At 49.1% G+C, this 26,649-nt stretch overlaps 2 protein-coding genes across 7 annotated transcripts in view; both read left to right on the top strand.

Moving 5' to 3' along the window:
• Nucleotides 1-2,485: 2,485 nt before the first annotated feature.
• slc6a13 (solute carrier family 6 member 13) lies at nucleotides 2,486-16,473 on the top strand. The gene is made up of 14 exons (XM_084672070.1): nucleotides 2,486-2,693; nucleotides 3,832-3,966; nucleotides 5,531-5,671; nucleotides 6,270-6,357; nucleotides 6,655-6,787; nucleotides 7,775-7,909; nucleotides 10,769-10,872; nucleotides 11,737-11,861; nucleotides 12,343-12,455; nucleotides 12,544-12,681; nucleotides 13,136-13,238; nucleotides 13,636-13,736; nucleotides 14,119-14,289; nucleotides 14,602-16,473. The coding sequence occupies exons 1-14, from the start codon at nucleotides 2,513-2,515 to the stop codon at nucleotides 14,764-14,766; spliced, it is 1,833 nt and encodes a 610-aa protein (XP_084528196.1). The 5' UTR covers nucleotides 2,486-2,512; the 3' UTR covers nucleotides 14,767-16,473.
• Nucleotides 16,474-17,133: 660 nt separating this feature from the next.
• mon2 (MON2 homolog, regulator of endosome-to-Golgi trafficking) overlaps nucleotides 17,134-26,649 on the top strand; it is a 34,569-nt gene continuing 25,053 nt past the window's right edge. For 5 of the 6 annotated variants that reach the window (XM_084672067.1, XM_084672065.1, XM_084672066.1 and 2 more), the window contains exons 1-3: nucleotides 17,134-17,612; nucleotides 24,917-24,980; nucleotides 25,899-26,026. In XM_084672067.1, coding sequence (XP_084528193.1) covers nucleotides 17,505-17,612; nucleotides 24,917-24,980; nucleotides 25,899-26,026 — 300 coding nt within the window. In that variant the 5' untranslated portion in view covers nucleotides 17,134-17,504. Of the gene's footprint in view, nucleotides 17,613-21,928; nucleotides 21,948-24,916; nucleotides 24,981-25,898; nucleotides 26,027-26,649 lie in introns of those variants that run through there. The other variant, XM_084672068.1, reaches the window with a different exon arrangement.

The following is a 26,649-nucleotide window of genomic DNA, read 5'->3' as shown; positions in this document are numbered from 1 at the left end:
CAGCAATGTTTGACAGGATGTAATAGCTGAGTTAAACATTAAACTGCACTTTGACCCTGGATCTATAGTCTGTCTGTCGCCAGGGACTGTTGTCAGAGTTATGGAAAACTCCTCTGTCTGTCAGGTGGAGCTGGTCTGCAGTCAGGGGTCTATGTGATGGAGCTGGTCTGCAGTCAGGGGTCTGTCAGGTGGAGCTGGTCTGCAGTCAGGGGTCTGTCAGGTGGAGCTGGTCTGCAGTCAGGGGTCTGTCAGGTGGAGCTGGTCTGCAGTCAGGGGTCTGTCAGGTGGAGCTGGTCTGTCGATTCTGTAACACCGATTGTGACTGGCTGCTAGTCAGGATGACTCAGTCATGTCCTGCCCCCACCCCCCACCCCCCACCCCCCACCCCCCACCCCCACACTCCCACCTTAGTCTCAATACCAACACCTATCTGTGAAACAGCTATTTCGGTTTCGGGGCTGTTACTATAAATTTGTCTGATGGTCTCTGCTTGGAAGCGTCTCTGTTTGAAGAGCAGTCTGTTCCCCTGGCCCAGGTGGGTCAAGCTGCCCCTGCCCCAGAGGATGTGCAACCACAGGTGGGCCGCAATCAGGCCCCCTGGAACGAGGCCCTTGGTGGGCCAAAGGTGCCGTGCCAACCAACAGCTCTGTGTGCTTTTGGATGCCTGGGCCTGCTTTCTCACAGGTACCTTCACAAACATGGGGATCTCTGGCCACTGTGTGGACATGACTCAGGAGATCTGAAGAGTGAACAGTCATCCAGGCTCACACACACATGCTCACGCACACACACAAGTTTGTTTTACTATCCTAGCGAGGACCCACAATTCACTCCCATTCAAAATGGTGTTATGTACGACACACATATATATATACCCACACAGACATGCATGAACACAGTGGGAGCACATTCCAAAGGCTTCTGTCTCAGCAGGAAGGCCATCTCGCTGTGGGCTCAGACCTGAACTCAATCAGGGAAACAGACATATTTTGGTCCCTAAAGACCAGCTAGGAATGTACTTGGTTCAGTGTGTGTGTGAGTCAGTGTATGTGTGTGCATGAATGTTAGTACTAGTGTGTGCATATGCTTGTCCCTGTGTGTATGCCTGTGCGTGTGTGTGATTGTGTGTTTTGGATCAGGCCTCTACTGCAGGTCATTAATTGGTTGGGATGGGTCTGTGGCCCGGCCAGTGTGAAGCAGGCCAATGGAGAGAGGGAGAGAGAGAGAGCGAGAGAGAGAGAGAGAGAGAGAGAGAGAGAGAGAGAGGGTGAGAGAGAGAGAGGGAGAGAGAGAGAGAGAGAGAGAGAGAGAGGGTGAGAGAGAGAGAGGGAGAGAGAGAGAGAGAGAGAGAGAGAGAGAGAGAGAGAGAGAGAGAGAGAGAGAGAGAGAGAGAGAGAAAGAGAGAGGGTGAGAGAGAGAGAGAGAGAGAGTGAGAGAGAGAGAGGAAGATGGAGAGAGGGAGAGAGGAAGATGGTGAGAGGGAGATGGAGAGAGGATGAGAGAGACAGAGAGACACAGAGAGATAGAGAGACAGAGACAGAGAGAGAGAGAGAGATGGAGAGAGAGAGAGAGAGAGAGAGAGAGAGAGGGAGATGAAGAAAGAGAGAAAAGGTGAAAGAAAGAGGGGGTGGCAGGGAGCCCATGTTAATGCAAGCTGACAGGAGTGAGCACAGTCAGTGAGCTGTCTGTTTCCTGAACACAGAGGGAGTCTCTGTTAGGCTGGCCCTAAACACGGCAGCGACTTGGCCAGGAGCTCCACCGATCCTCGCTGTGGTCACGTAACACCCAACTACGAGCAGGCCTCTCTCGACAGATCTCAGCTCTCAGATCCACACGTCCACGCCAACAGGCATGTTTGATGGCCGTCATGCGCCAGGCAAAGCCTGCCTGAGAACTGGCCGTGGTCCTGGAATTCCTCCTGGCTTCTCACCTGACGTTCAGCCAGGTTGTACCTGCGGCACATGGTGGTGGAGGTTTGCCCCACCACAGAGTCACTTTGTCTTCCGTCGCTAACTTGCCATGTTCACATGTTTCCAAAGATTTTTCAAAAGCATTCAGCGTGAATCCACCCTGGATTGCTCAAGAGTGGTATGGTGATTGTCTCCGGTGAGAAGGGGAGGGGGGAGGGGGGTCCAAGGTCAAGTTTGTTTACCGCACTGTAAAGTAGCTATTTGATAAACCATTGATGTGAGCCAGGAGATAATAAAACCGAGCAAAGACTAGGACCAAGAGAGACCACTCCTCTCTTCGCTATCTCTACCGCACACAGCTGTTGTTAATCAGAGAGGAGGAACACTGTGCTCTCCCCAACACTGTGCTGTCTCTGAGCTGTGGGCGTTAATCAGAGAGGAGGAACACTGTGCTCTCCCCAACACTGTGCTCTCCCTAACACTGTGCTCTCCCCAACACTGTGCTCTCCCCAACACTGTGCTGTCTCTGAGCAGTGGGCACAGATGGTCTCTCTGTGTCTGGTCCTTCAGGACGAGAAGGCGAGACAGAGAGCCCGCCCAAGATGGACCCTGGCTCCAACGGACACAGCCGGCCCCTGGACATCGTGCCCAGCGCCGACAGCAAGATCCAGGAGAGGGGCCAGTGGGGGAACAAGGTGGAGTTCGTTCTGTCCGTGGCGGGAGAGATCATCGGCCTGGGCAACGTGTGGCGCTTCCCGTACCTGTGCTACAAGAACGGAGGAGGTGGGTCTAGCCTGCAGTCAGGTGGAGCTCTAAAAACAAACATATGTATAACACGAGATGTGTTTTGGGCTATTTTTCCTGGTTTATTGAGTGAGGTGTGACAGGGGAGGGAGGGAGGGAGGGAGGGAGAGAGGGAGAGAGGGGAAGGGGGAGAGGGGGAGAGGGGGAGAGGGGGAGAGGGAGAGAGGGAGAGAGGGAGAGAGGGAGAGAGGGAGAGGGGGAGAGAGGGAGAGAGGGAGAGGGGGTGGGGGGAGAGGGGGAGAGGGGGAGGGAGGCGGTGGGGGGACATGCCGCAGGGACACGCAGGACCGCAGCTGGAGAGCGTCAGCCGACGCGACACGCTCTCATTCTGACTGGATGCTGACGTCTTAGTCGCGGTGGAAACACAATTTCTTTCTTGTAGGCACACAAACACACAATTGTGCTTCGAATTCAACAAGTCAACATTCACTTTGTGTCGACACCTCACCCTTTTTAAAGTGTACTCTTACACGTCTGCCAGAGTTGCCTGGGGTTTTCACACCAAAGTCTGTTTTACTGAACAGCACTGGAGCCTTTGAGTGTATTGGATTCCATGGCCATTAACATTTACAACGTTTTATTGGAATGTGAAATTCCTAAAAAGTGCAAATGTTGTGGCATAAGATTAATTGTATGGCGATAAATAACTCTAATAAAGTTTGAAGTATGTTCTCTCCAGGTAGATGCCAAGACTAGACTCGTAAAATACATACCATTTCAACCACAACCATGGCATTCAAATATTTGCAGTTGGTTTGGCTTGATAGTATAGGAAAAAATACTTTTTTTTCTATAAAACACTCTTTTGTGGAATAATGTAAGTCCCTCCCCTTTAATGAGGCATCCATAAGGTGAATCAATCTAAACAAACAGTGGGGGTGGGGTTATTCCTTGGTCAAGAGGTGAAAGGTCAAAGTATTGTTTACAGTTCGAATTAGCTGTCAGGAATCAAGCTAGAATGTAGAACGTCAAAGCTTTCGGCTGACTGGATCATGCCGTTGAAAAGAAAAATGTGTTCCAATTCAGTCAGAAAACAAACCTCTGTCCCAGCGACACTTCCTGAGCGCGTAAAGATGAAACGAAACGTGTCCTGCTGTGTGTCTCCTTCCCTCCCCAGGGGCGTTCTTCATCCCCTACCTGATCTTCCTGTTTGCCTGTGGGATCCCTGTGTTCTTCCTGGAGACGGCGCTGGGCCAGTTCACCAGCGAGGGAGGCATCACCTGTTGGAGGAAGATCAGCCCTCTGTTTGAAGGTGACGCGCATCATCCACGCAACAGAACCATGTTGTCCTAGCGTTCTCCTCCAGCACCCTCTCGTAGCTTGATAAATCGGCACCACAAGATCATCATCGGTTTTGTGAGTCGCTTTGTCTGGAGTTATGTCACGGTTGCAAAGGCAGAGTTTGTTCATTGTTCGCTAACATGGATGCCTACATGGGCTAATGATCCGATGTCTGCAAAGAATCCGAATAGAATCAAAGGATCTTTTAGCAAATCTGCCTGCTATGTCTGTATGTGAGTGAGTACATCCGTGCGTTCATGCTAGTGTGGAGTGGGGGGAGGTTGGTGTGGATGGAATGGCTGGCACGCCACCAAGACTGGCTTCCTTCCTAATATTCCTTCGCTTTCATCATTTAGCTGGGCCCCAGTTAACACCAAATGACTGCAGTCATTCATACATAAATCATGGAGAGAATTGAATGGGGAACAGCATGCAAATACCTTGGCTGGTTACGCAACATAGTTTTCAGTGCAGTATCGGTACAAGGCTTCACCTCAAGTCTTTACAAGTCTTGCCTGTCGCTTAAGCAGCTGCAATTCGCCAAGCATTTCATTTGACCTTTTACGGATTTGTTGTGACATGTTGGACTTAACATAAACACGTTATCCTTTCAGCCAGTGGCGGTCCTAGCACATTTGGCGCCCCGGGCAAGGTTTACACCCCCCCCCCCCTTACTGGACAACAACCTGGGCCCCCCCCTACGCCCACCACAACACAGAGATATGATGTGTCGCGGTTGGCACCGTCTGCTGGTAGTGCGTTTGAAACTCAAGGATAGCTGGAGGGTTTATTTAGTTTGATTCACTTGGGATATTGCCGCCCCCCTCTTCATGCCGCCCCGAGCGGCTGCCTGGTACTCCCTTGGTCAAAACCACGACTGCTTTCAGCCAGGTCTGGACTGGGACTGAAAAACGGCCCAGGACTTTGACACACAGACAGGCCCACGACCGTGTATTATTGTCTGAATTATTAATCTATCAAGCATTGCACAGTCAGTCGGTGAACAAGTTTAAGAACGTTTATTGCTTGCGGCCAGCCTACAAGGAGACAAAAACATCACACGCCATTGTGCTACAAAGTTTGTCTGCCAGCATTCATTGGCTCCTTGCATAGACCTGGCGTGCGTGTGTGCGTGCGTGTTTGAGTGTGTGTGCCTTTTGACCCCTGTAAGCTTGACCACATGATTCACCCAACACAGATAAGGCCAGACATCTTCTCCAGTAAGAGCGAGTTGGCAGCCCAGTTCTTATTGTTTACATATGCCTAGTGTTACCCAAAGTTCAGATTTGGGGGTAGGCCTCTCTCTACACACAAGGAATGCTGAACTGCAGAATTATTCTTATACAGGATAAATGTGTTACATCTTCAATTTTCCCAACAATTATATATATATATATATATATATATATATATATATGTGTTTGTTTTTTTTTTTCATTATGCCGCAACCGTTTTCATGTTGTTCGGGAAATCTCCCGACTGCTATTCTTTCAAAATGTCATTTATTTAGTGTCAGTTGTTCTCCGATGTTACAGGAGTGGGCTATGCTACCCAGGTGATCGTGGCACTGTTGAACTTCTATTACATCGTCGTGTTGGCCTGGGCCATCTTCTACCTGTCCCACTCCTTCACCTGGGATCTGCCCTGGGCCTCCTGCAACAACACCTGGAACACAGGTGAGAGGGACGCGTCCGGGAGGGGGGGGGGGCAGTGCCCCTGTGACAACCAGCTTGGACCCCCTTGTACCCCCCCTAAATGTAGAGTCTGAATAATTATAAACATGGTCTATCGTCTGTGATGTTTAATGTTTACCGGGGTCACGCATGGTGTGAGATACTCTGCGATGTGGTTTGCGATCTGTACACCATCCTTGGCCTCCATTTTGTTTTGCATTTGTTAAACTGACTAGAAAGTTCCTCCATCTCTCTCCCTAACTGTGGACTTGTTTACGCAGGAACCCACCAAAGCCCTCCCTCTAGTCTCAATATTATGCCATACAACTTTTTTTAGTTGTTGAAAGGCTCGGACATTGTTTGGGGAACCATGAAGCCTTTCAACAAAGCCTTCCACAGTCAGATCCGCACAGTTCTTAGACGAGTCTGTGGAAGAATGGTGCCCAAGCTGGTGCAGATTCCTTTACCTCAGTCACATTTCAGCTTCCATCAAAGTTGACGGAAGCGTTGTAATTCTCGTTCGTGTTTCCCCTGGAAACCTCCACAAAGCCTTGGACTTCTTGTTCAATGTCCTTTTTTTTCCTTTTTCTTCCTTTTCAAGAATCTTGTGTGGAGTTTCAGAGGAGGAATGATTCCATCAATCAGGACCAGTATGTGAACGGCACCTCTCCTGTCATCGAGTTCTGGGAGTAAGTGTTGGAAGGCCGGTCCTCCAGCCCTGGAGGGGCTGGGCGGGCAGCCCACGCCTCCTCAGACTCACTTCTTGTTTTCTTGTCAAAGGATTTGATTTCTTTATGTGCGGAAATGAAGAGATCTAGACTAGCATTTGGGGGGGGAGGGGGGGGGGGTTTACATTTGAATTTGGGGGCGATCCATTCAGGCGTTAAATGCGTAGAGACTGTGTGTTGTTTTATGGGAAAGGTAGTCATTTCAGTACATGTACCGCAGGTGTGCGTTATAAGATGTGCGTGTGTGTGTGTGTGCAGACGCAGGGTTCTCCGTATCTCGTCAGGCATCGATGAGATCGGCTCTCTGAACTGGGACCTGGTTCTGTGCCTAGCCATTGCCTGGGTCATCTGCTACTTCTGCATCTGGAAGGGAGTCAAGTCCACTGGGAAGGTGCAGCTTCAACAACCTCACAGTCTCTCTTTCTGTGTCGCTCTCACTCGTTCTCTCTCTCTCTTTGTCTTGTTCTCTCTATGCCTCTTTCTTCTCTCCCTCTCTCTTTCTCTTTCTATGCTTCTGTTTTCTCTCTCCCTCCCCCTCTCCCTCCCCCTCCCCCTCTCTCTCCCTCCCCCTCTCTCTCCCTCTCCCTCTCTCTCCCTCCCCCTCTCTCTCCCTCCCTCTCTCGGAATCTCTCTGTCCTGTGTTCTCAGTCAACACCAGCAGTACAAGGCAGTTTTACACCACTTCCACACAGTTCCATTTCAAAAACTCTAACCACTCAAACCACTCTAATCCTTAAATGAAATCCGTTATGAGGCCTGTCTGACAGAAGACTTGAAAAGCCAGTTCAGAGGCTGATGTGTTGATGGGACAGAATGACAGTGAAGGACGTCCTTGAGAAAATGTTTGCACGCGCTCCAAGGGCCTTTAATGAATGCCTAGTGTTTATTTGATGTTGCCTTTAAAAAATATATAGTTTTTTTATATATAAAAGTTGTTTATGCCTTTTTATAAATATAAGTATGTCAGGAATGGCAGGGAGAGAGAGAGAGACAGAGAGAGAGAGAAAGAGAGAGAGACAGAGAGAGAGAGAGAGAGAGAGAGAGAGAGAGACAGAGAGAGAGAGAGAGAGAGAGAGAGAGAGAGAGAGAGACAGAGAGAGAGAGAGAGAGAGAGAGAGAGAGAGAGACAGAGAGAGAGAAAGAGAGAGAGACAGAGAGAGAGAGAGAGAGAGAGAGAGAGAGAGACAGAGAGAGAGAAAGAGAGAGAGAGAGAGAGAGAGAGAGAGAGAGAGAGAGAGAGAGAGAGAGAGACAAGGGAAGACATGCAACAAATGGCCCAGGCCAGATTTGAACCCAGGCCACCCAAGGCAACTGGGGTAAGCCCTCAACCAGACAGTTTGAATAAACAATCCAAACAGTGTTTTGATTGCTTCCCCAGGTGGTGTACTTCACGGCGACGTTCCCATACGCCATGCTGGTGATCCTCCTGATCAGAGGCGTGACTCTGCCAGGGGCGTCCAGGGGGATCGAGTTCTACCTGTACCCTGACCTCAGCAGACTGAAGGACCCACAGGTATGTTCAGTGTTCACTTTACGTGCGCTCGTTCTGTACACGTCTGTCACATACAATGCTCCGAAACGAACAGCTGAACTTTTCCATCAGGTGAACTTACATTCTCCTACTGCGGTGCTTAGCCTGTCCAGCACCAAGCTCACCAGAGTCACAAACGCACGTCCGCAAAACTGGGAGTGTTCACTCTGACGGCGCTGCCTGTATGGAGTTACGAAACCCTGCCGTGCAAACGATCCTCATGCCTCCACACACTCCTCTTGGCGTATCTAGCCCTATTTTGGCTGGAAAGTTTCATTAGCTCCCCCAAATATTTATTTTTATTTTTATTTATTTGTATCTACATTTGTTAATTTATCTTCCTTGAACTCACTAGAGGACACTTTAAAAGGATATTTTCACAAATATCTTCTGGGGGAACTTGCCCTCAGACCCCCCTAGTTTTGCTGGGTCACAGGAAAAATTATAGGTTTTATCTAGGGGCTTAGCCCCTCCAAAAGTGGGAACCTAGATTGGCCCCTGAGAAGGAGGAATGCAGTCAGCACAGCTCCCAGACTCCCCCACTCCACTGCTGATGAAACAGAGAGAATGCTATTTCGCAACCACTTCTCCATTTTGGCACCCGTCGTTCAGTAACACCCGAAAACCAAAAAAAGGAGTGCCCCTCTTTAAAGCCTTGGAGGTCTGACCGGGATGAATACAAGCCTCTATGTCTGTGTGTGTGTGTGTGCGTGTGTGTGTGAGTGCTTGTGTGTAAGTGTGTGTGCAGGCAAAGACAAGTTTGCTCCGAGTTGCTTTCTTGAGAACATCTGCCTTTGTGGCTGAGACCAGTGCTTCTGTAGCTCGGCCGGCTTAATCAGAGGCTCTGATTGGCCGCCAGGAATCTGAAACGTGCCCCCGTCGCTCCTGGGCCTACTTTCACCCAATTGGGAGAACAAAGAGTGCCCTCATTGGGATTGGAACTGTGCTCTGGTGTTCGCAGGCTCGTGGAAAAGTACCACACTTGGTGAGGAAGCCCATAGAGATAGAAAAGCAGAGTGCCAGGCTGACATTGTCAGGAGGAGGGGGTGAGAGCCTGGGGGTGAGGAGGAGGAGGAGGGGGTGAGAGCCTGGGGGTGAGGAGGAGGAGGGGGTGAGAGCCTGGGGGTGAGGAGGAGGAGGAGGGGGTGAGAGCCTGGGGGTGAGGAGGAGGAGGGGGTGAGAGCCTGGGGGTGAGGAGGAGGAGGAGGGGGTGAAAGCCTGGGGGTGAGGAGGAGGAGGAGGAGGGGGTGAGAGCCTGGGGGTGAGGAGGAGGAGGGGGTGAGAGCCTGGGGGTGAGGAGGAGGAGGAGGGGGTGAGAGCCTGGGGGTGAGGAGGAGGAGGAGGGGGTGAGAGCCTGGGGGTGAGGAGGAGGAGGAGGGTGTGAGAGCCTGGGGGTGAGGAGGAGGAGGAGGGGGTGAGAGCCTGGGGGTGAGGAGGAGGAGGAGGAGGAGGGGGTGAGAGCCTGGGGGTGAGGAGGACGAGGAGGGGGTGAGAGCCTGGGGGTGAGGAGGACGAGGAGGGGGTGAGAGCCTGGGGGTGAGGAGGAGGAGGTGGGGGTGAGAGCCTGGGGGTGAGGAGGAGGAAGAGGAGGGGGTGAGAGCCTGGGGGTGAGGAGGAGGAGGTGGGGGTGAGAGCCTGGGGGTGAGGAGGAGGAGGAGGGGGTGAGAGCCTGGGGGTGAGGAGGAGGAGGAGGGGGTGAGAGCCTGGGGGTGAGGAGGAGGAGGAGGGGGTGAGAGCCTGGGGGTGAGGAGGAGGAGGAGGGGGTGAGAGCCTGGGGGTGAGGAGGAGGAGGAGGGGGTGAGAGCCTGGGGGTGAGGAGGAGGAGGAGGGGGTGAGAGCCTGGGGGTGGAGGAGGAGGAGGAGGTGAGAGCCTGGGGGTGAGGAGGAGGAGGAGGTGAGAGCCTGGGGGTGAGGAGGAGGAGGAGGAGGGGGTGAGAGCCTGGGGGTGAGGAGGAGGAGGAGGAGGGGGTGAGAGCCTGGGGGTGAGGAGGAGGAGGAGGGGGTGAGAGCCTGGGGGTGAGGAGGAGGAGGAGGAGGGGGTGAGAGCCTGGGGGTGAGGAGGAGGAGGAGGGGTTGAGAGCCTGGGGGTGAGGAGGAGGAGGAGGGGGTGAGAGCCTGGGGTGAGGAGGAGGAGGAGGGGGTGAGAGCCTGGGGGTGAGGAGGAGGAGGAGGGGGTGAGAGCCTGGGGGTGAGGAGGAGGAGGAGGTGAGAGCCTGGGGGTGAGGAGGAGGAAGAGGGGGTGAGGGCCTGGGTTTAGGACTTAAGTTGGGGGGAGGAGAGTGTTTGGACTGGCTGGGAGGTGAAGATTGGCACCGAGCAGAAATGGGGTGATGAGAGGCCAACAATGCCATGTGTGGCAGCGAGAGGAGGGCTTGACGACGGTGGGAACAGGCGCAGGCTAAAATGGCATCTTGAAAAGGGCCACAAAGGTTCAGGACTTCCCTGCACAAAGGTCAACATGGGTTCAAGACAAAGTGACCCTGGCTGGTTCCACAGCGACACCCCCTGGGGTGTGATTGTTTGAACAGTCCTTGTGAACCTTACCGGGCAAAACTAGAGAATAATGTCTACTAGCTTCATAGGTCTCACTGTAACTACCTCAGAACTGGAGGAAATACTGAAACTGTTTTTACATTGAAATCCTGATGCCGACACATTATACTTTCTCGTTTCGTGAAGGTCAACCGTTAGAAGACGTAATATCATCCAACTAAATCTAGACATGTGGGGGACCAGACCTTGGGAAGCTACTCCAGGGACTTGTGTGTTTAGTGGTGTGTGATGTGCAGTTCTGTCTCCTGTTCCCTGACGTGTCTGTGTGTGATCCTTGTCTCTGGCCAGGTGTGGATGGATGCAGGGACTCAGATCTTCTTCTCCTACGCCATCTGTCTGGGCTGCCTCACTGCACTGGGTAGCTACAACAAGTACAACAACAACTGCTACAGGTCAGAGACGAACCCCAACGGTGGTGTGTTGGAAATAAAAGATCGACCTTGGCAGCTTTTGATAACAATATGCACAGCATTTCTGATAGGATTCAGCCAAAGGAATCTTTTTGAAAGACTTCATACCGTGATAAGCATGTTGGGAGGGCGGGTTTCCATGTCGAGGGATCGACCTTGTATTTTGTCGGTCCTTACTGCTTATACATGACAATGATTAATAAATTAAGCTTGAAACTTTACATGGATCTGTCCATCTAAGGACAATACTAGCCCATGTTAGTTTACTAGTCATAGTAGCCGGTAAATTGGAGTAGGCACAATACAAATAAATTAAAATGAATAAAAAAATAAACAAAAAACAGGTAGCCTATGTAACGGAGTTAGAACCGTGAAACTCGCTCCTCAGTCCTCAGGTATGTAACAGGCCATCCGCGTTAACGAAGAGTTAGCTTTTCTTTGGCGTAGCTGGTAGTGGTCACGCTTGGCAAGTCGGAGGTTGTGCGTTCGAGCCCAGTGAGTGGCAAGCGAGCCTTGTCGAGACGGAGCGTGGCTACAGCTGTGACATGCCCGTCACCCCTATTCCAAACTCCTGGTCTTGTGTGCCTCTCCTGTGTTTCCAGGGACTTAAAGGCAGGCTAGGCAAGTTGCGTGAAGCTAGCAGTCAGGGTACCCCTTATTGATCGGTCCTGTTTAATACAGTATTGCGACACCCACAGATGTCGGAATGATTTCATATTACCGTCAAACCTTTAGATATATTGGTTGCTATCAAGACGTGACGTTACTTTTGGCAAATATGCCAAAAAGTGGTTCTCAACAACATTTCCTACCCTGCCTTTAAATGTGTCTCTCCTTTGGTTCCAGGGACTGCATCGCGCTGTGCTTCCTGAACAGCGGGACCAGTTTCGTGGCAGGCTTTGCCATCTTCTCCATCCTAGGCTTCATGTCGTTTGAGCAGAACGTTCCCATCTCAGAGGTGGCCGAGTCTGGTCAGTGATGCTTCCTTGTCTCGATACACGCTCAGCACTTCCTGTCCAGCACTTCCTGTCCAGCACTTCCTGTCTAGCACTTCCTGTCTAGCACTTCCTGTCCAGCACTTCCTGTCTAGCACTTCCTGTCCAGCACTTCCTGTCTAGCACTTCCTGTCTAGCACTTTCTGTCTAGCACTTTCTGTCCAGCACTTCCTGTCCAGCACTTCCTGTCTAGCACTTCCTGTCTAGCACTTCCTGTCCAGCACTTCCTGTCTAGCACTTTCTGTCCAGTATCACTCATGCATGCACACAAACAGGAGAACCCCCTGTACATGTCCAGCACTCCAGCACCACTAACCCACTCATCTATACCATACTGGGCCATTATCTGTTCTAGAGTGTCTGCTAATCTTTGCCAGTCCAGACGTCTAGAGTCTAAGTTGTGTGTTGTTGTAAGTCAGAGTTTTAACACTATTGGACAATTCTCTGTGATTCACAGGACCTGGTTTGGCCTTCATAGCCTACCCCCGTGCAGTGTCCATGATGCCCTTCTCCCCACTATGGGCCTGCTTCTTCTTCATCATGATCGTCCTGCTCGGCCTCGATAGCCAGGTCAGCCCGGCACGTCCCTTCCCCTGCTCACGCACACTTCCTGTGTCTGCCAATTCACGTAGCACCTCTCTTCTCTCCGTGGCCCTAGTTTGTGTGTGTGGAGAGCCTGGTGACAGCCATGGTAGACATGTATCCTTCCACCTTCCGCCGTAAGAACCGCCGGGAACTCTTCATCCTGGGTGTGGCCATCGTATCCTTCCTCATGGGCCTCATCATGTTGACTGAGGTACGCCACAGTGCCACCTAGGGGCACTCCGCAGGTCCTACACATGCATCAGGACGGTCGGAATACCTGCAGTTATGCGTGTCTTTTCTAAGTCAAATCATATTTATTTGTATAGCCATTTTTACAAGCAATGTCACATTCACAGGGCTTCACACACACCCACAGAAACCAACCAACATACTGGTTGGTAAGCTCACTTTAAGAATACACACAAGTCCTGGGAGAGATTTGTACCTGTTGCATTTACTCTAGAAGAGCCATGTGCTTGATGTCCATGGGGGACCAAGTATTAAACACGTACCTACAGCATGAATATTACGGGCTTCTTATTAACACTGTGTGGGAGATGAGCCTTCTGGGGGGAAACTGGAATCCAGTTTGTGACCTGCACAGTTTGCCTCACAGCTTGCTTGTTAACATGTGTTTCCTATGTTTATTGTGCTTTTCTCCTCAGGGTGGCATGTATGTCTTCCAGCTCTTTGACTACTACGCTGCCAGTGGAATGTGCCTGCTCTTTGTGGCTGTCTTTGAGACTGTTTGCATTGCTTGGGTTTACGGTGAGTATTTAAGTCCCAGTTGTGCAGGAACTGGTTTAGGGGGTGTCAAAATGAAACAATGGGCCTCTTTTTCTCAGATAACATTCAGGACAGTCATCCCACCACTAGCTTCCAGCAGTGGGTCGCTCCATGGAAACTTTCCAGCCTCTTGTTTTTATCCTTGATAACTAAGACATTTATTCTGTTTTGTTGTTGTTTAGTAAAATCATAAAAAAAAGTTATTGAGGGACATCATTGATGTTGTTTCATGTCCTTGAAGTGAGTCATGTGCAGAAGGTTTAAGGGTTTTCATGCAGACTACTTCCAGCTCAGTCCGTATTTGCCTAAACTGCTGTTTGCATCTTTGCTATACAGAGGTTAGGACTTACCTTGTCTCTCTATCATTTCCTGCACAAAGGCGCAGACCGATTTTATGACAATATCGAAGACATGATAGGTTACCGTCCGAGTCCTGTCATCAAATACTGCTGGATGTTTTTCACCCCGGCCACTTGCTTTGTAAGTAACATTAATTTGACATTTTCAAAGATGTAAATGCTGTTCCCAACAGCTCAACTGTTCCTGTGAGGAAACAGCGTCTCCCAGTGGTTGCTCTGAAACCCCATTAAAAAGCGATGAAATACCAGCCTACACTCACGTAAAGATTATACAACTGCTTGAGGGTTTTGCTGCTTTTAAACCCAAACAATAGCAGAGGTTCAATGCAAAAGTAAATGCAGGGCTGTACGTTTCACAAAAAAATGTTTTGAAAAACTTTTTCATGAAAGTTATTTTTAACTGCTACATCATCGGTTACTTCAACAAAAAAAAAAATGGCTGTCCTCCTACCCCCATTTGAAAACAAACCTCCGCCCCAGATTAAATGTATATGCTTTTGCAGGGAACTTTTGCCTTCTCCCTGATCAAGTACACCCCTCTGAAGTACAATAACGAGTATGAGTATCCTGGATGGGGTTACGGGCTGGGCTGGGTTCTGGCCCTGTCCTCCATGCTGTGCATCCCGCTATGGATGATCCACAAACTGTGGACTACTGAGGGCACTTTGAAAGAGGTGAGTTCCACATGGACAAGACACGTTGTGCTCCAAGCTAAAGTCTACACAGTACACACGTGCAGCACATTCACTTGCTCCTTATTTTACTACTGAGTATCAGAGACCAGCAATGCACCTAGCACGCCTAGCATCTTAACAATCATGACCACATAGTTGTCATTCTTTGATATTCAATGCAAAAATGTGAAGAAAATGAACAACGTGCTCTAGGGTTAGGGTTTCGGTAACCCTAACCCCTACACTCTAACCCCTAACCTCAAAGCCATGCCAAGGTTCTCCAAACACTGATACTGACTTCCTCTGCTGCAGCGTCTTCAAGTCCTCACCACGCCCTCTGACGACTTACCCAAAACCAAGCGGGAACAGAAGAAGCTGCTGGCCATGTTCGCTGCCGATGGAGATGGCCCCCGGCAGAGAGGAGCCCCAACCAAGGACGGCTACTTCCCCGTCAGCGAGAAGGAGTCACACTGCTAGAGGAGGCCTCTGGACGAGGCTCGATCCAGCACGCCTCGTGTGTCTGTCCCTCGACGTGGCCCAGGCCCTATCTTAGTTTGTCTCTTTAATACCTCACACAGGACCTCTCAGCTCCGGTGCTGTGGCATCTCCGCTCTCCTGGTCCTCTCGGCACAGACTACTGTATTTCTGGAACTTTCCGTTTGCTGCTTCGTGTTACACACTCGCATGAAGCTGCCGTCCTGTGACTTAGCCAGTTCCACCTTCATGCAGAAGTCAATCGCACTTCTGCACCCTTTGGGGTCTGTGAACTAGAAAAGATACATGTTTTTATTTGTTGCTAGTTGGTCCACCCATGGCAGTTGAGCCGACCTTGTCATGACTCACCCTGGGGCTGAGGCTGTTTCCTGATCACATCTGCTTTCTAAGGAAGCATTCTAGTTGTTGTTGTTTTCTTACATATCTCTGATATGAAGTTAGGCATATGGCGTAATAAGTCGCAAAAGGCTAACTGGCGTGGAGGAAAGTGTTGATGCATTTATGCACAATCCTTAAAGTTCACTTGAATTCATTCCGATTCATGAACAGAGTTGGAACTGCTTTGATATGGCCGTTTCAGCTCCTTGTTTGCCTGTAAAATATGCTTATTGTTCTTTTAGTATCTTTAGGTGTTCTGTTTATTTTAGAATGTATTGTAATTGAGCAGCATCATCTAGTGTGTTGCGGCCACATCAGTTTAGTTTAGCATAGAGGAAGATCCGAATATGGCATTAAATATATAACTGAAAACACGGGGTCACATGAATATAGGATTCACATTTCAATATATTTTTTTGTGAAGATACATTTTAAACGTGCACACTCCACTGAATTCGTATTTTTTTAACGTTTTTTTTCTTCTCTTATGTGGTTAAGATAGAACTTAATATGTAAAAGATCTACACAATCAGGAAAAAAACTTGTTCATGCCAACAAACACTATTCTCTTTTCATGTTTGTTTAATTTTATGCCTCTTTTTGTTGTACGTAAAATACATATAAATGACAACTTGTGCATCATAGACTTTTTCATCATGAAGTTGATTGTCTTTATTCAACCAGAGGATATTTGAATAAGCTGTACTACCCTGGGGTTATTATGGCTGGATTCAAATGTACTGCTTTTGATGCAAAAACTTACTTGGACTGTTATGTAATCATCGGGTTTGAGCATTTTTCTAAGTACTGTGGAATTATTACTTTCTCAAATAATGAAAAAATATTGAAGTCTTGCCCACATTGTGTGTTGTTTTGATTCAAAAGTTTAATTGTGTATATTTACAAAAAGGCCAACATTGATAAATCAAACGATGAATGTAGTTAGAACAAAGTTGTCGGAAATATTGCATTTGTGGACAAACTGTTTTTGCTGGGTGTATTGTATTGAGCCACACTGGTAACAGAGGGCGGCACGAGGCTCATATTTTAAAATGTGTAGATGTTGGACATTCATCTCAACAACGTGGTCTGGGTTGCTAGTGAACTGGGTGCGTTTTCTTGCATGTTCGCAGAGTTTGGATTCATGATTTACATTGTAGTGTAGTTTGTGGTAAGATATAACAATGTATTAAATGCATAGCCTACTATAAACATTTGCACTAACAGGGTTCATAAAACAGGGCCAAGTGGCATGTCTCAGAGATGCAAAGCTGAGTACAGTACAAATGTATTACAACTGACATTGTAAAATAAGAACATTTATATTAAAAGTTTTGAAGAAAATAAGAGTCACTTGTATGTTTAAATATTCTATGTCACTGATCATCGTCAATGTACAGTCCTACTGACGTAAATGTGTCAGACGCTTGAGAAAATGTAGAATTTTCTCATAATTTTCTTCCTCAGATGGTGTTAATTCTTACTTTACAACTTCAACTTCTCGATAATGTTGTCTGAAAAACCCTGTCAAACTTTTCAAAAGAATAGTTGCGTGCGTGGCGGAACACGCACTGGCTAAAAGTGAAAGAGAAATGTAAGATATCAAACATAACATTTATTTAAATTGAACTGAATTGCAAAATGTGAATGTGTGTGTGCGTGTTTTCTGGCGCTTTAACCCAAAGCAATATTCAAATAGTGCATAAAGTAGGCTACCTCAGAAAATCAAAGACATAATCTCTACAGTATTGCCTTGACGATAACCACTGATTTCTGCTGTGCTTTCTACATGCACTATTTGTACGTAGCTTTGGGTAAAAGCGTCAGTTCAATTAATACAATTTAGACGCGTAAGTGTTCGTGTCTGTGAATGTAATGTATTCCACTAGAGGTCACTGTAACCGTGCTGACGAAATCGTCACTGTTTACGGAAGTCGAAATGACGTGTCAAAGTCTACCAGTGCATTGTGGGATTGAAGCGAAGCTGGCAATGGTGACAGTAGCCGTGGAACCTAGCTACATCTGAAAAGAACACATTTAGACGCTGTTAAACCGCACCGCGATCTATATAGAGATAATTATGATAATTCATGAAAATAACTTATAAACCCTTTATTAAGGAGAAACATATGCCCTTGTCATTGCTTCAATTCTCCATACAGACGGGCAGGGCGAAGCAGAAAAGTGGAATATTGTGTCAATGGACGCTTGTGAGGAGGTCCACGGCGTTTTTCTTTTTTTAAAGGTGGCGAATAAGTAGGCCGGACATATTTTGGGATTGCAACTGCACTCCTTATTATTTTGATATTTTTTTTTACATTTTGGTTGAAGTCATCGTCAAAATGTCGACCAGTAGTCCCGAGGCGATAAAGAAATTGCTTGAGAACATGCAGACGGATCTGCGGTCTCTATCCATGGAATGCAAAAAGAAATTCCCTCCGGTGAAAGAGGTAGCTATCTGCCTTGCCGACTATATAACAATATTAGCTCTAGATCAGTCAATCATATACGACAATAACTAATGTGATCTATTATCCACCTCGCCACTAGTTTATATAAGCATACGAATGCTGCTGCCACATAAAGATGCGGGGCTTGGGATGTGAATTGGGAGCGTGTCGATCTTTCAGGACAGTTGTGCCTGCTGCATGACTGCAGTGCCGCTGTATGACATGGGTTCTATTGTCAAATTGGATTGTATACTAATAAGAGAGGGAAAGGATGACTCGTAATAATGACGTGTAACGTTAGTCCCATAATTGGAGCTGAACGATGCTGCATCGCAAAGACTAAGACAGCGTGACATCCAAATATCTCACCATGTGTGAGCAGCGTGGAAGAGTAGTGTTTACGTATTGTGTATAGGCTGAGTACTGTCAAAAATTGCATGACGTCTTGTATAACGGTACAGGGCAGGGTCAAATTAATATTTAATTACCAGATATTTCTTTATAAGATAGACAGTTATGCTATTCAGAAACCTTGGAAGAGTATTTGGCCTACGTTAAGTGGATGTGCATCGGGACTGTGAATTAACAGCGTTGTTGTTGTGTGTTGAGTATCGGCATTGTCTCATACATAGCTTTTGATGCATCTCATCTTTGTGACATCACAACTTGATCTGAGAACAGGAGTTTATAGGCCAAGTAATGTGACGTAGTTCTTGTCCTTAAACCCACAACAGACAAACATAACATAGCTACCAGCGTTGAACTGGGCTATTCATTGAGCACGTCACATTGGAAACTCCTTAGCTACATGACCTCACTTTGACAAAACAAAGCAAACCTGTACTTCTACCAGAACTAGGCTGTGGACTAGTCGAGTAGATGCAACAGTTTGTCGTCCACTGATCAAATAGACATTTAAATAGAACAGTCAGATTTGCCTTGATTCAATTACAGGCCCATGACAGAAACCATTACAGACTACAGTCTGTTTGAGGGTCTTAGCCAAATAAATCAGAGAATATCATAATGATCTAGATGTGGATCAGGTTGATGAAAGGGTTAGGCTATAGAGCTGAATGCCTGTCACTTCCCTTTACCTATATTTATAGTTTCCGGAGAAGAGATGGTTCTCTGTAGTCCACAGGAATGAAACGGTCTTGTCTGGGTTGCCTGTGGGCCCCAGATCAGAGTATTAGTGGGCCAGTCGTGCTGGCCAGCAGGCAATACTCTGAGGTGGTTTGTTTACCTCCAGACCAGCTCCCACAGAGACGCTCAGCTAAGATGTTGAAAGGAAATCCTCTTCTGCCCAGGGAGATTAGAGAACTCAAGTGAGCCTCCGTGCCACTGAAACGCAGATTACACCGGCACATCGGTGCCTTCCAATAAATACGAATGATTGCTGGACGTTGTAGCTTCCACACCCCGACTGTTTTATCAGGGTCTGGGGGAACGCCATGATGAAGCCCGCTAGCATCTCTTTGTCAAGCGCACTTTCAATCAGGAGGTAATTTGTCTGTGACCTAAGGCAGAGCTGGATAAGAAACACATTGAGGCCTCGGGGCATGTTCATGGTGTCGCCTGCCGTCGTTACTCTGAGATAAACCTGTCATGGTGACCGACATACGAGACGGCGTCTGATCCTGTGGGTCCATGTCTGACGGCAACACTTCCGTCAGGGTCGTCTGGGTTACGAGAGAGCAGCAGAGAGGCAGGAAACGCACTGATTTGAACGACAGCCCAGAGCCTCACCGCCCAGACCTCTCTGGTGAGCGACATGCAGCTGGTCCGTGTGTGGCCCTGGGATGGTCTGGCCCTGATTGCTTTGGTCTGGCCCTGATTGCTTTGGTCTGGGAAACAGAGAGATGCTCAGGGGCAGCCTCCTCTCAGTCTGGATGCGTGAGCGCGCTGGCGGAGGCCGGCTGTAGCTCTCGGTGCAGCTAGGGAGGAACGCTGCTTTATGAGCCCAGGAAGCTGCCTGTATGGTGAGACACACATCCACTCTGCACACGAGTCATGTAGGCCTCGTGTCGGCAGACATAACAAGCCGATCAAGAACTTTTCAAAGGCCTGACGGAACCGTATACCAAGGGGTAGGAGGGAATAAGCTCCTTGAAATTATGCGCGGCCCCATTCCAAAACCTGCAGGGTGGAATTTTCCCAGCATGTGTCTTCAGAAAGTCAGCACAACCGGGCTCATGCTGGTTGGTTGCTTAGACGAATGGGTCAGCGTTCAAACTGAACTTTATTTAAACTCAGAAGGTTACAGACTTGTTGGGACCTGATCTGACCTTGTGCTCGGCAAGGGGAACGCGTGCGACCTGTGATGAGCCTGTCTGCTGAGCTGTCAGATTCTCTCTGATGAAAGGCCTCCTACATTCTCCTACTGCCAGCAGAAGATCGTCGGGCTCCGTCCTAACCTTTTTTGGGGATAGGAAAGAGTTTTAGGGGGTGTGAGTGGGCATGAGATGGAAACACTACTGAGCTAGCAACCATGTCTCCATATCCGGGTTGGGTTTTAGGAACACATGGTTTCACTCAAGGCTGAAAATCCTGAAATGAAATCCTGCCTGCCTGCTTCTCATTAGCCGCTGTGTGTTGCGGCCCTTCGACGTGGCCGGCCGGACTGGCCTCATCTGGGATGTGACGGGGCTGACGTAGGCTTGTCTCTGACCCAGCTGGAGCTCCACCGTCATCCAAGACAGGACCGGATCGACTCACGCAAAATCTCTGTCCTGGCCATCATTTGTCACAGTCACCAACCCTGTCCTATTTTCATTTATTTACAGAGTCGTGTTTCGCTCTTAAGAATAGCCCATCTCTGACGGCATCTGTCTGTTTCTCATCTTCCTCGTCACGCGATCCATCTTTTGTCGTCTCAACCTTCTGATGTGCCAGAACACCGCGCCCTTCGCCGCTGTACAGAGAGCAGCATTCAGATATTCACGTTAGCCTGATCCTAGCTGGGGGGACAATGGCTAGTGTGTGAAAAAGGATTCAGCGGAGGACCCTAACAGGCTATTTATAACGTGGCAGTCTTACTTTTAGCTTTCTCGTCTTTGTGGTGACACTGCTGCTGGCGCTGTTGTGGGGACGGAATTATGGACAAAAGATTCCCAGTTGTGCCGCGCACACAGCCTGCATAGTGTTGCAGAGGCGGGCCAGAGAGAAACTGACAACGTAGATCAGACTTCAAGGCCTCTCAGCGTTCAGAAGTTCTGTAGTTTGAGAGGTGAATGTAGGGAGGAGGCCGAGGTGTTAAAACCAGAACTGAGAGCTTGTGGTGTCAGTAAAACCTGCTCTTCCTCCAAACCCCTCCTCATGACACAACTCCCCCCGGCTCCACCACCTCACGTGAGAGCCTGCTTAGACAAGGACACGCGTCACAATCTGCCTGTTGCCAAACTTGTTTGTGAAGACCCACTTCTGGGCTCCTGCCACTCTGGGATTCCAGGCGATGGGTCGATGGGCCCATCAAAGGGTCTCCTCACATGCTCCTGAGAGGCGGGATCTGGAGTTCATCAAACAGGCGCGGCGAGAGGTGGGTGAGGGCCTCCAGCCTCGTTCTGCTCCTGCTCTGTGGGTGAGGGCCTCCAGCCTCGTTCTGCTCCTGCTCTGTGGGTGAGGGCCTCCAGCCTCGTTCTGCTCCTGCTCTGTGGGTGAGGGCCTCCAGCCTCGTTCTGCTCCTGCTCTGTGGGTGAGGGCCTCCAGCCTCGTTCTGCTCCTGCTCTGTGGGTGAGGGCCTCCAGCCTCGTTCTGCTCCTGCTCTGTGGGTGAGGGCCTCCAGCCTCGTTCTGCTCCTGCTCTGTGGGTGAGGGCCTCCAGCCTCGTTCTGCTCCTGCTCTGTGGGTGAGGGCCTCCAGCCTCGTTCTGCTCCTGCTCTGTGGGTGAGGGCCTCCAGCCTCTAGGCTCCGCTCGGAGAGACACAGCAGCAAAGGGGACTTTAACATTTTTTGAAGATTAACTTAAGACGGCGTCCGGCCTGCCGTCTCCTCGCCGACCGCCGCCGGTAATGCCTCGTTGCCTGGTAACCGGGAGTTCAAAAGGTGCCGTATTGTGGCGTCCCCCCTCTCTCCCGCCCTGGCAGCAAGTCCTGGGGGATACGAGGGTGACATGGTGGCAGAGCCAGCAGAACCAGCTGGCTTAACAAGACAAGCAAGAGCTCCTGTCCGGAGATTCGGTTTGAACTCCAAACGTGCTCAGAAAATAGGCTTACCAATCAGTTTTTATTTATTTGTGTTTTGGAAAGCCATGAGGAAGTAACGTGGCTGTGATAGGCTGAACTGAGGGCTCTGTGTGCTTTCACGGACTAGAAGAATACAGTCACTTGTTTAAAAAGTAGGTCCAGCACAGAGATTCGCCTCCAATTGGAGCCGTTGCCTGGAATGACTACATTTCAATTTGTTACGATCACTTTTCAAACAGTAATTCAAGGGTAAATTGCTAGTTTGTGAGGTGTAAAAAGACAGCTTAAGCTCTGTTAACGTTTTCCATGGCACTCTCCCTCATAGCTGTGACTCATGTGGATACTTATGGAGCTCAATAAAGCTCTGCTGGTTTCGTGTTGCCAAATGACATGCTGTTTTCAAAGTGGTCACGAGCGGCCAGCTGTTGCCGCTGATGTTGAAATGATTGCAGAACTGGAATCAGGAAGAGAGGAGGAGTCAGGAGGAGAGGAGGAGTCAGGAGGAGAGGAGGAGTCAGGAAGAGAGGAGGAGTCAGGGAGAGAGGAGGAGTCAGGGAGAGAGGAGGAGTCAGGAAGAGAGGAGGAGTCAGGAAGAGAGGAGGAGTCAGGGAGAGAGGAGGTGTCAGGAAGAGAGGAGGAGTCAGGGAGAGAGGAGGAGTCAGGGAGAGAGGAGGAGTCAGGGAGAGAGGAGGAGTCAGGGAGAGAGGAGGAGTCAGGAAGAGAGGAGGAGTCAGGAAGAGAGGAGGAGTCAGGAAGAGAGGAGGAGTCAGGAAGAGAGGAGGAGTCAGGGAGAGAGGAGAGAGAGGGAGGAGAAACGACGTGAAAGATGAGGCCAGGAGAGGGAGAGAGAGTACGACAGGATTGGGCAGGGAAGGGGTGAGCTGTGGGAGAGAGAGGGGGGAGAGAGTGGGAGAGAAAGAGAGAGGGGGGGGAGAAGAGAGAGGGGGGGGGGAGAAAGAGAGGTGGAGAGAGAGGGGGAGAAAGAGAGAGGGGGAGGAAGAAAGAGAGCTGGAGAGAGAGGGGGAGAGAGAGAGACGGAGAGGGGGAGAGAGAAAGATGAAGAGAGGGGGGGGGGAGAGAGGTGGATAGGGAGTACGACAGGACCGGGCAGGGAGGGAGGGGGTGAGAAGTGAGAGAGAGAGGATGCCTTGACAGTCTTGCGTCTGCTGGAGAGAGAGAGAAATAAAGAAGCCTCTGTTGAACTACTCTGAACAAAGCATGGTTGTCGTCCCCCCCTCCCCCCGCTATTTCTATATTTCTTCTATTTAGTCTCTTTCTTCCTCAGCGGTCTCTCCTTCCTCACTCTCCTTCCTCTCTCCATCCCTCCCGAACCTCTCTGCGGTGCCCTGATCCTCTTTCTCTCAACAGACATGTCGGCAAGCCTTCTTTGTTAAAGTTTCAATTTCCTATTGGACTGATCACAGTGATCTCCTCTATTGGACTGATCACAGTGATCCCTCTATTGGACTGATCACAGTGATCCCTCTATTGGACTGATCACAGTGATCCCTCTATTGGACTGATCACAGTGATCCCTCTATTGGACTGATCACAGTGATCCCTCTATTGGACTGATCACAGTGGTCCCTCTATTGGACTGATCACAGTGATCTCCTCTATTGGACTGATCACATTGATCCCTCTATTGGACTGATCACAGTGATCCCTCTATTGGACTGATCACAGTGATCCCTCTATTGGACTGATCACAGTGATCCCTCTATTGGACTGATCACAGTGGTCCCTCTATTGGACTGATCACAGTGATCTCCTCTATTGGACTGATCACAGTGATCTCCTCTATTGGACTGATCACAGTGATCCCTCTATTGGACTGATCACAGTGATCCCTCTATTGGACTGATCACAGTGGTCCCTCTATTGGACTGATCACAGTGATCTCCTCTATTGGACTGATCACAGTGATCCCTCTATTGGACTGATCACAGTGATCCCTCTATTGGACTGATCACAGTGATCCTTCTATTGGACTGATCACAGTGATCCCTCTATTGGACTGATCACAGTGGTCCCTCTATTGGACTGATCACAGTGATCCCTCTATTGGACTGATCACAGTGATCCCTCTATTGGACTGATCACAGTGATCCCTCTATTGGACTGATCACAGTGATCCCTCTATTGGACTGATCACAGTGATCCCTCTATTGGACTGATCACAGTGATCCCTCTATTGGACTGATCACAGTGGTCCCTCTATTGGACTGATCACAGTGGTCCCTCTATTGGACTGATCACAGTGGTCCCTCTATTGGACTGATCACAGTGATCCCTCTATTGGACTGATCACAGTGATCTCCTCTATTGGACTGATCACAGTGATCCCTCTATTGGACTGATCACAGTGATCCCTCTATTGGACTGATCACAGTGATCCCTCTATTGGACTGATCACAGTGATCCCTCTATTGGACTGATCACAGTGATCCCTCTATTGGACTGATCACAGTGATCCCTCTATTGGACTGATCACAGTGATCCCTCTATTGGACTGATCACAGTGATCCCCTCTATTCCTCCCTCGCTCCCTCTCAGGAATGATAAGGGGGTGAAGTCTCTCTTACCGGAGGTGTTAAAACATGTTGAGAGCAGCTATCCTATGATGTTATTCTACTGAGCAGAAATGGCTCAACACAACCCAGCTCTACTGGCCTTCTGTAGTTTTCCATCAAGTGTACCTGACTACCTGGTACTTTTTGGGTCATTTCAGATTGTGTGCTCCATCGAAGCTCCAAGCGAGCTGGGACTACACCAAAAGGTGACGTGAAAACACAACAGACTACTGACTGGTCTGAGAGAATCCTGCACAAACCCGCCATTTTTAAATAGCCATGGTAGAATACCGGCCTGTCATTTAATTCACTAGACTAGACTTCTCGATTAAATATCAACCCACAAAACCAGGTGGTTGTCAGTTGAGCAGGTGCAGACGTTTGTCTGTTTCGGGAATGAAACGACCCAGCGAGAGGGTGTTGATGACGAGTCGACAACATGCTGAGGAAACAAGCGTCTGCGGTTAACGCCCAGTCGGCAGTTTGGCCGTGAGGAACAATGAGGAACGATGAATAACGGTCTCTCTCTGTCTTTGCTTCGGTTCCAGGCGGCAGAGTCGGGCATTGTGAAGATCAAGACCATCGCAGCGAGGAATACGGAAATACTTGCAGGTGAGCGGGCGAAGGGGGGGGGGGGGTGGGAGGGGGGGGGGGATCCAGGAGACTGGAGCAGGAGTGATACCTATGAGTGCATATGGTCACCTGCATCACTGATCACAGTTGTAGTTTTTGACCCTGTGTGGTTCATCTGTGGTCGGTTTGGAAGGGTTAGGGTTAGGGGATGCCTTATTTGGTGACTTTTGACTTCAGAGAGCTGTTCTTGTTCTGTGATTGAAGAGAGAACCCCTTCAGTAGGTTGGAATTATTCAGTGAGCAAACCAGCGGCCCACTCATAATTATGTTCCAGGGTTTTGATCCATGGTAATGCTGCAGCTAGGTGTGCATCAGCAGCCTGATGGATAGATCTCTGCTGGTCCTGGAAGGCCTGCTTGTTGAATGACATGAGATGATCAAATATAATGATCTGTCACTCTGAGCTCTGAGTTTGGTTCAGTATTGCATTGTGTTTCAGTATTGCATTGTGGTTCAGCATTGCATTGTGGTTCAGTATTGCATTGTGGTTCAGTATTGCATTGTGGTTCAGTATTGCATTGTGTTTCAGTATTGCATTGTGGTTCAGTATTGCATTGTGCTTCAGTATTGCATTGTGGTTCAGTATTGCATTGTGATTCAGTATTGCATTGTGGTTCAGTATTGCATTGTGATTCAGTATTGCATTGTGGTTCAGTATTGCAATGTGAATTAGCTGCCAACATTTGAGGCTTGTGTATTTCAGCATCATAACTTACTAGAGCCAATTAGTGTGTGTGTGTGTGTGTGTGTGTGTGTGCGCTTTCCGAAAGAAATGTTTTTGTGTACCAATGTTGATGCTTTAATGGTTTACTGTAACGGTGTGTGTGTCTTGTGTCTGGTGGTTGTCTTGTATCTGGTGTGTGTGTGTGTGGTGTGTGTGTGTGTGTGTGTGGACAGCTCTGAAGGAGAACAGCTCTGAGGTGGTCCAGCCCTTCCTGATGGGCTGTGGCACCAAGGAGCCCAAGATCACCCAGCTGTGTCTGGCTGCTATCCAGAGACTCATGTCCCATGAGGTGGTGTCGGAGGTGAGACTCACACACACACACACACACACACACCATACACACACCATACAGACACCATACAGACACACACTCACACACACACACACCATACACACACCATACACACACACACTCACATATCAGTCAGCCACGCACGCAGACTAAATAAACAAAGGTACAGGCAAACAAACTCGGATCACAAAGACACACACACACACATCATCCAGCGCAAACACAGTCACACACACAAACTCCCTGAAATCAATACCAGTTACTTGTCTTGAAAGTGAAGTGGTCAGACCCTCCAGCAGGTCTCTCTTCCTGGTTCCCTCCAGGACCAGGCTGCGTTGCTCATGGCTGCAGCAGGCTGCATCAAGCTGTCTGGACCATGTGGGTCTAACAGAGGCTTCACATGGGAACACTAGGAGCTGGACTGGAGCGTGTTGTCAGAACAGTTATACAGACATATGCACGCAGCTCTCTCTCCAGAATCTCATCTCTCTGTCTGCTATCAGCTACAGCTCTGAGCACTCTTCCAGACTAGAAAGAGACTGTCTCTTCCTCCTCCTGCTCCTGCTCTTCTGAATGACAGACGTAATCTCCACAGCCGACGCCAGCCTGGACGTCTGCTGAGACCTCCAGGC

The sequence above is a fragment of the Hypomesus nipponensis genome, chromosome 14, assembly GCF_054491055.1.
Source record: "Hypomesus nipponensis isolate SF chromosome 14, ASM5449105v1, whole genome shotgun sequence".
Taxonomy (NCBI): Eukaryota; Metazoa; Chordata; class Actinopteri; order Osmeriformes; family Osmeridae; genus Hypomesus; species Hypomesus nipponensis.
The sequence above is the reverse complement of the archived record's forward strand: the minus strand, read 5'-3'. Positions and strand labels throughout refer to the sequence as shown.

Coding starts and splice junctions, on each gene's coding strand:
- slc6a13 (XM_084672070.1), top strand. CDS start 2,513: ATGGACCCTGGCTCCAACGGACACAGCCGGCCCCTGGACATCGTGCCC. Junction 5,672..6,269: donor CAACAACACCTGGAACACAG/GTGAGAGGGACG, acceptor TTCCTTTTCAAG/AATCTTGTGTGGAGTTTCAG. Junction 13,239..13,635: donor TTGCATTGCTTGGGTTTACG/GTGAGTATTTAA, acceptor TCCTGCACAAAG/GCGCAGACCGATTTTATGAC.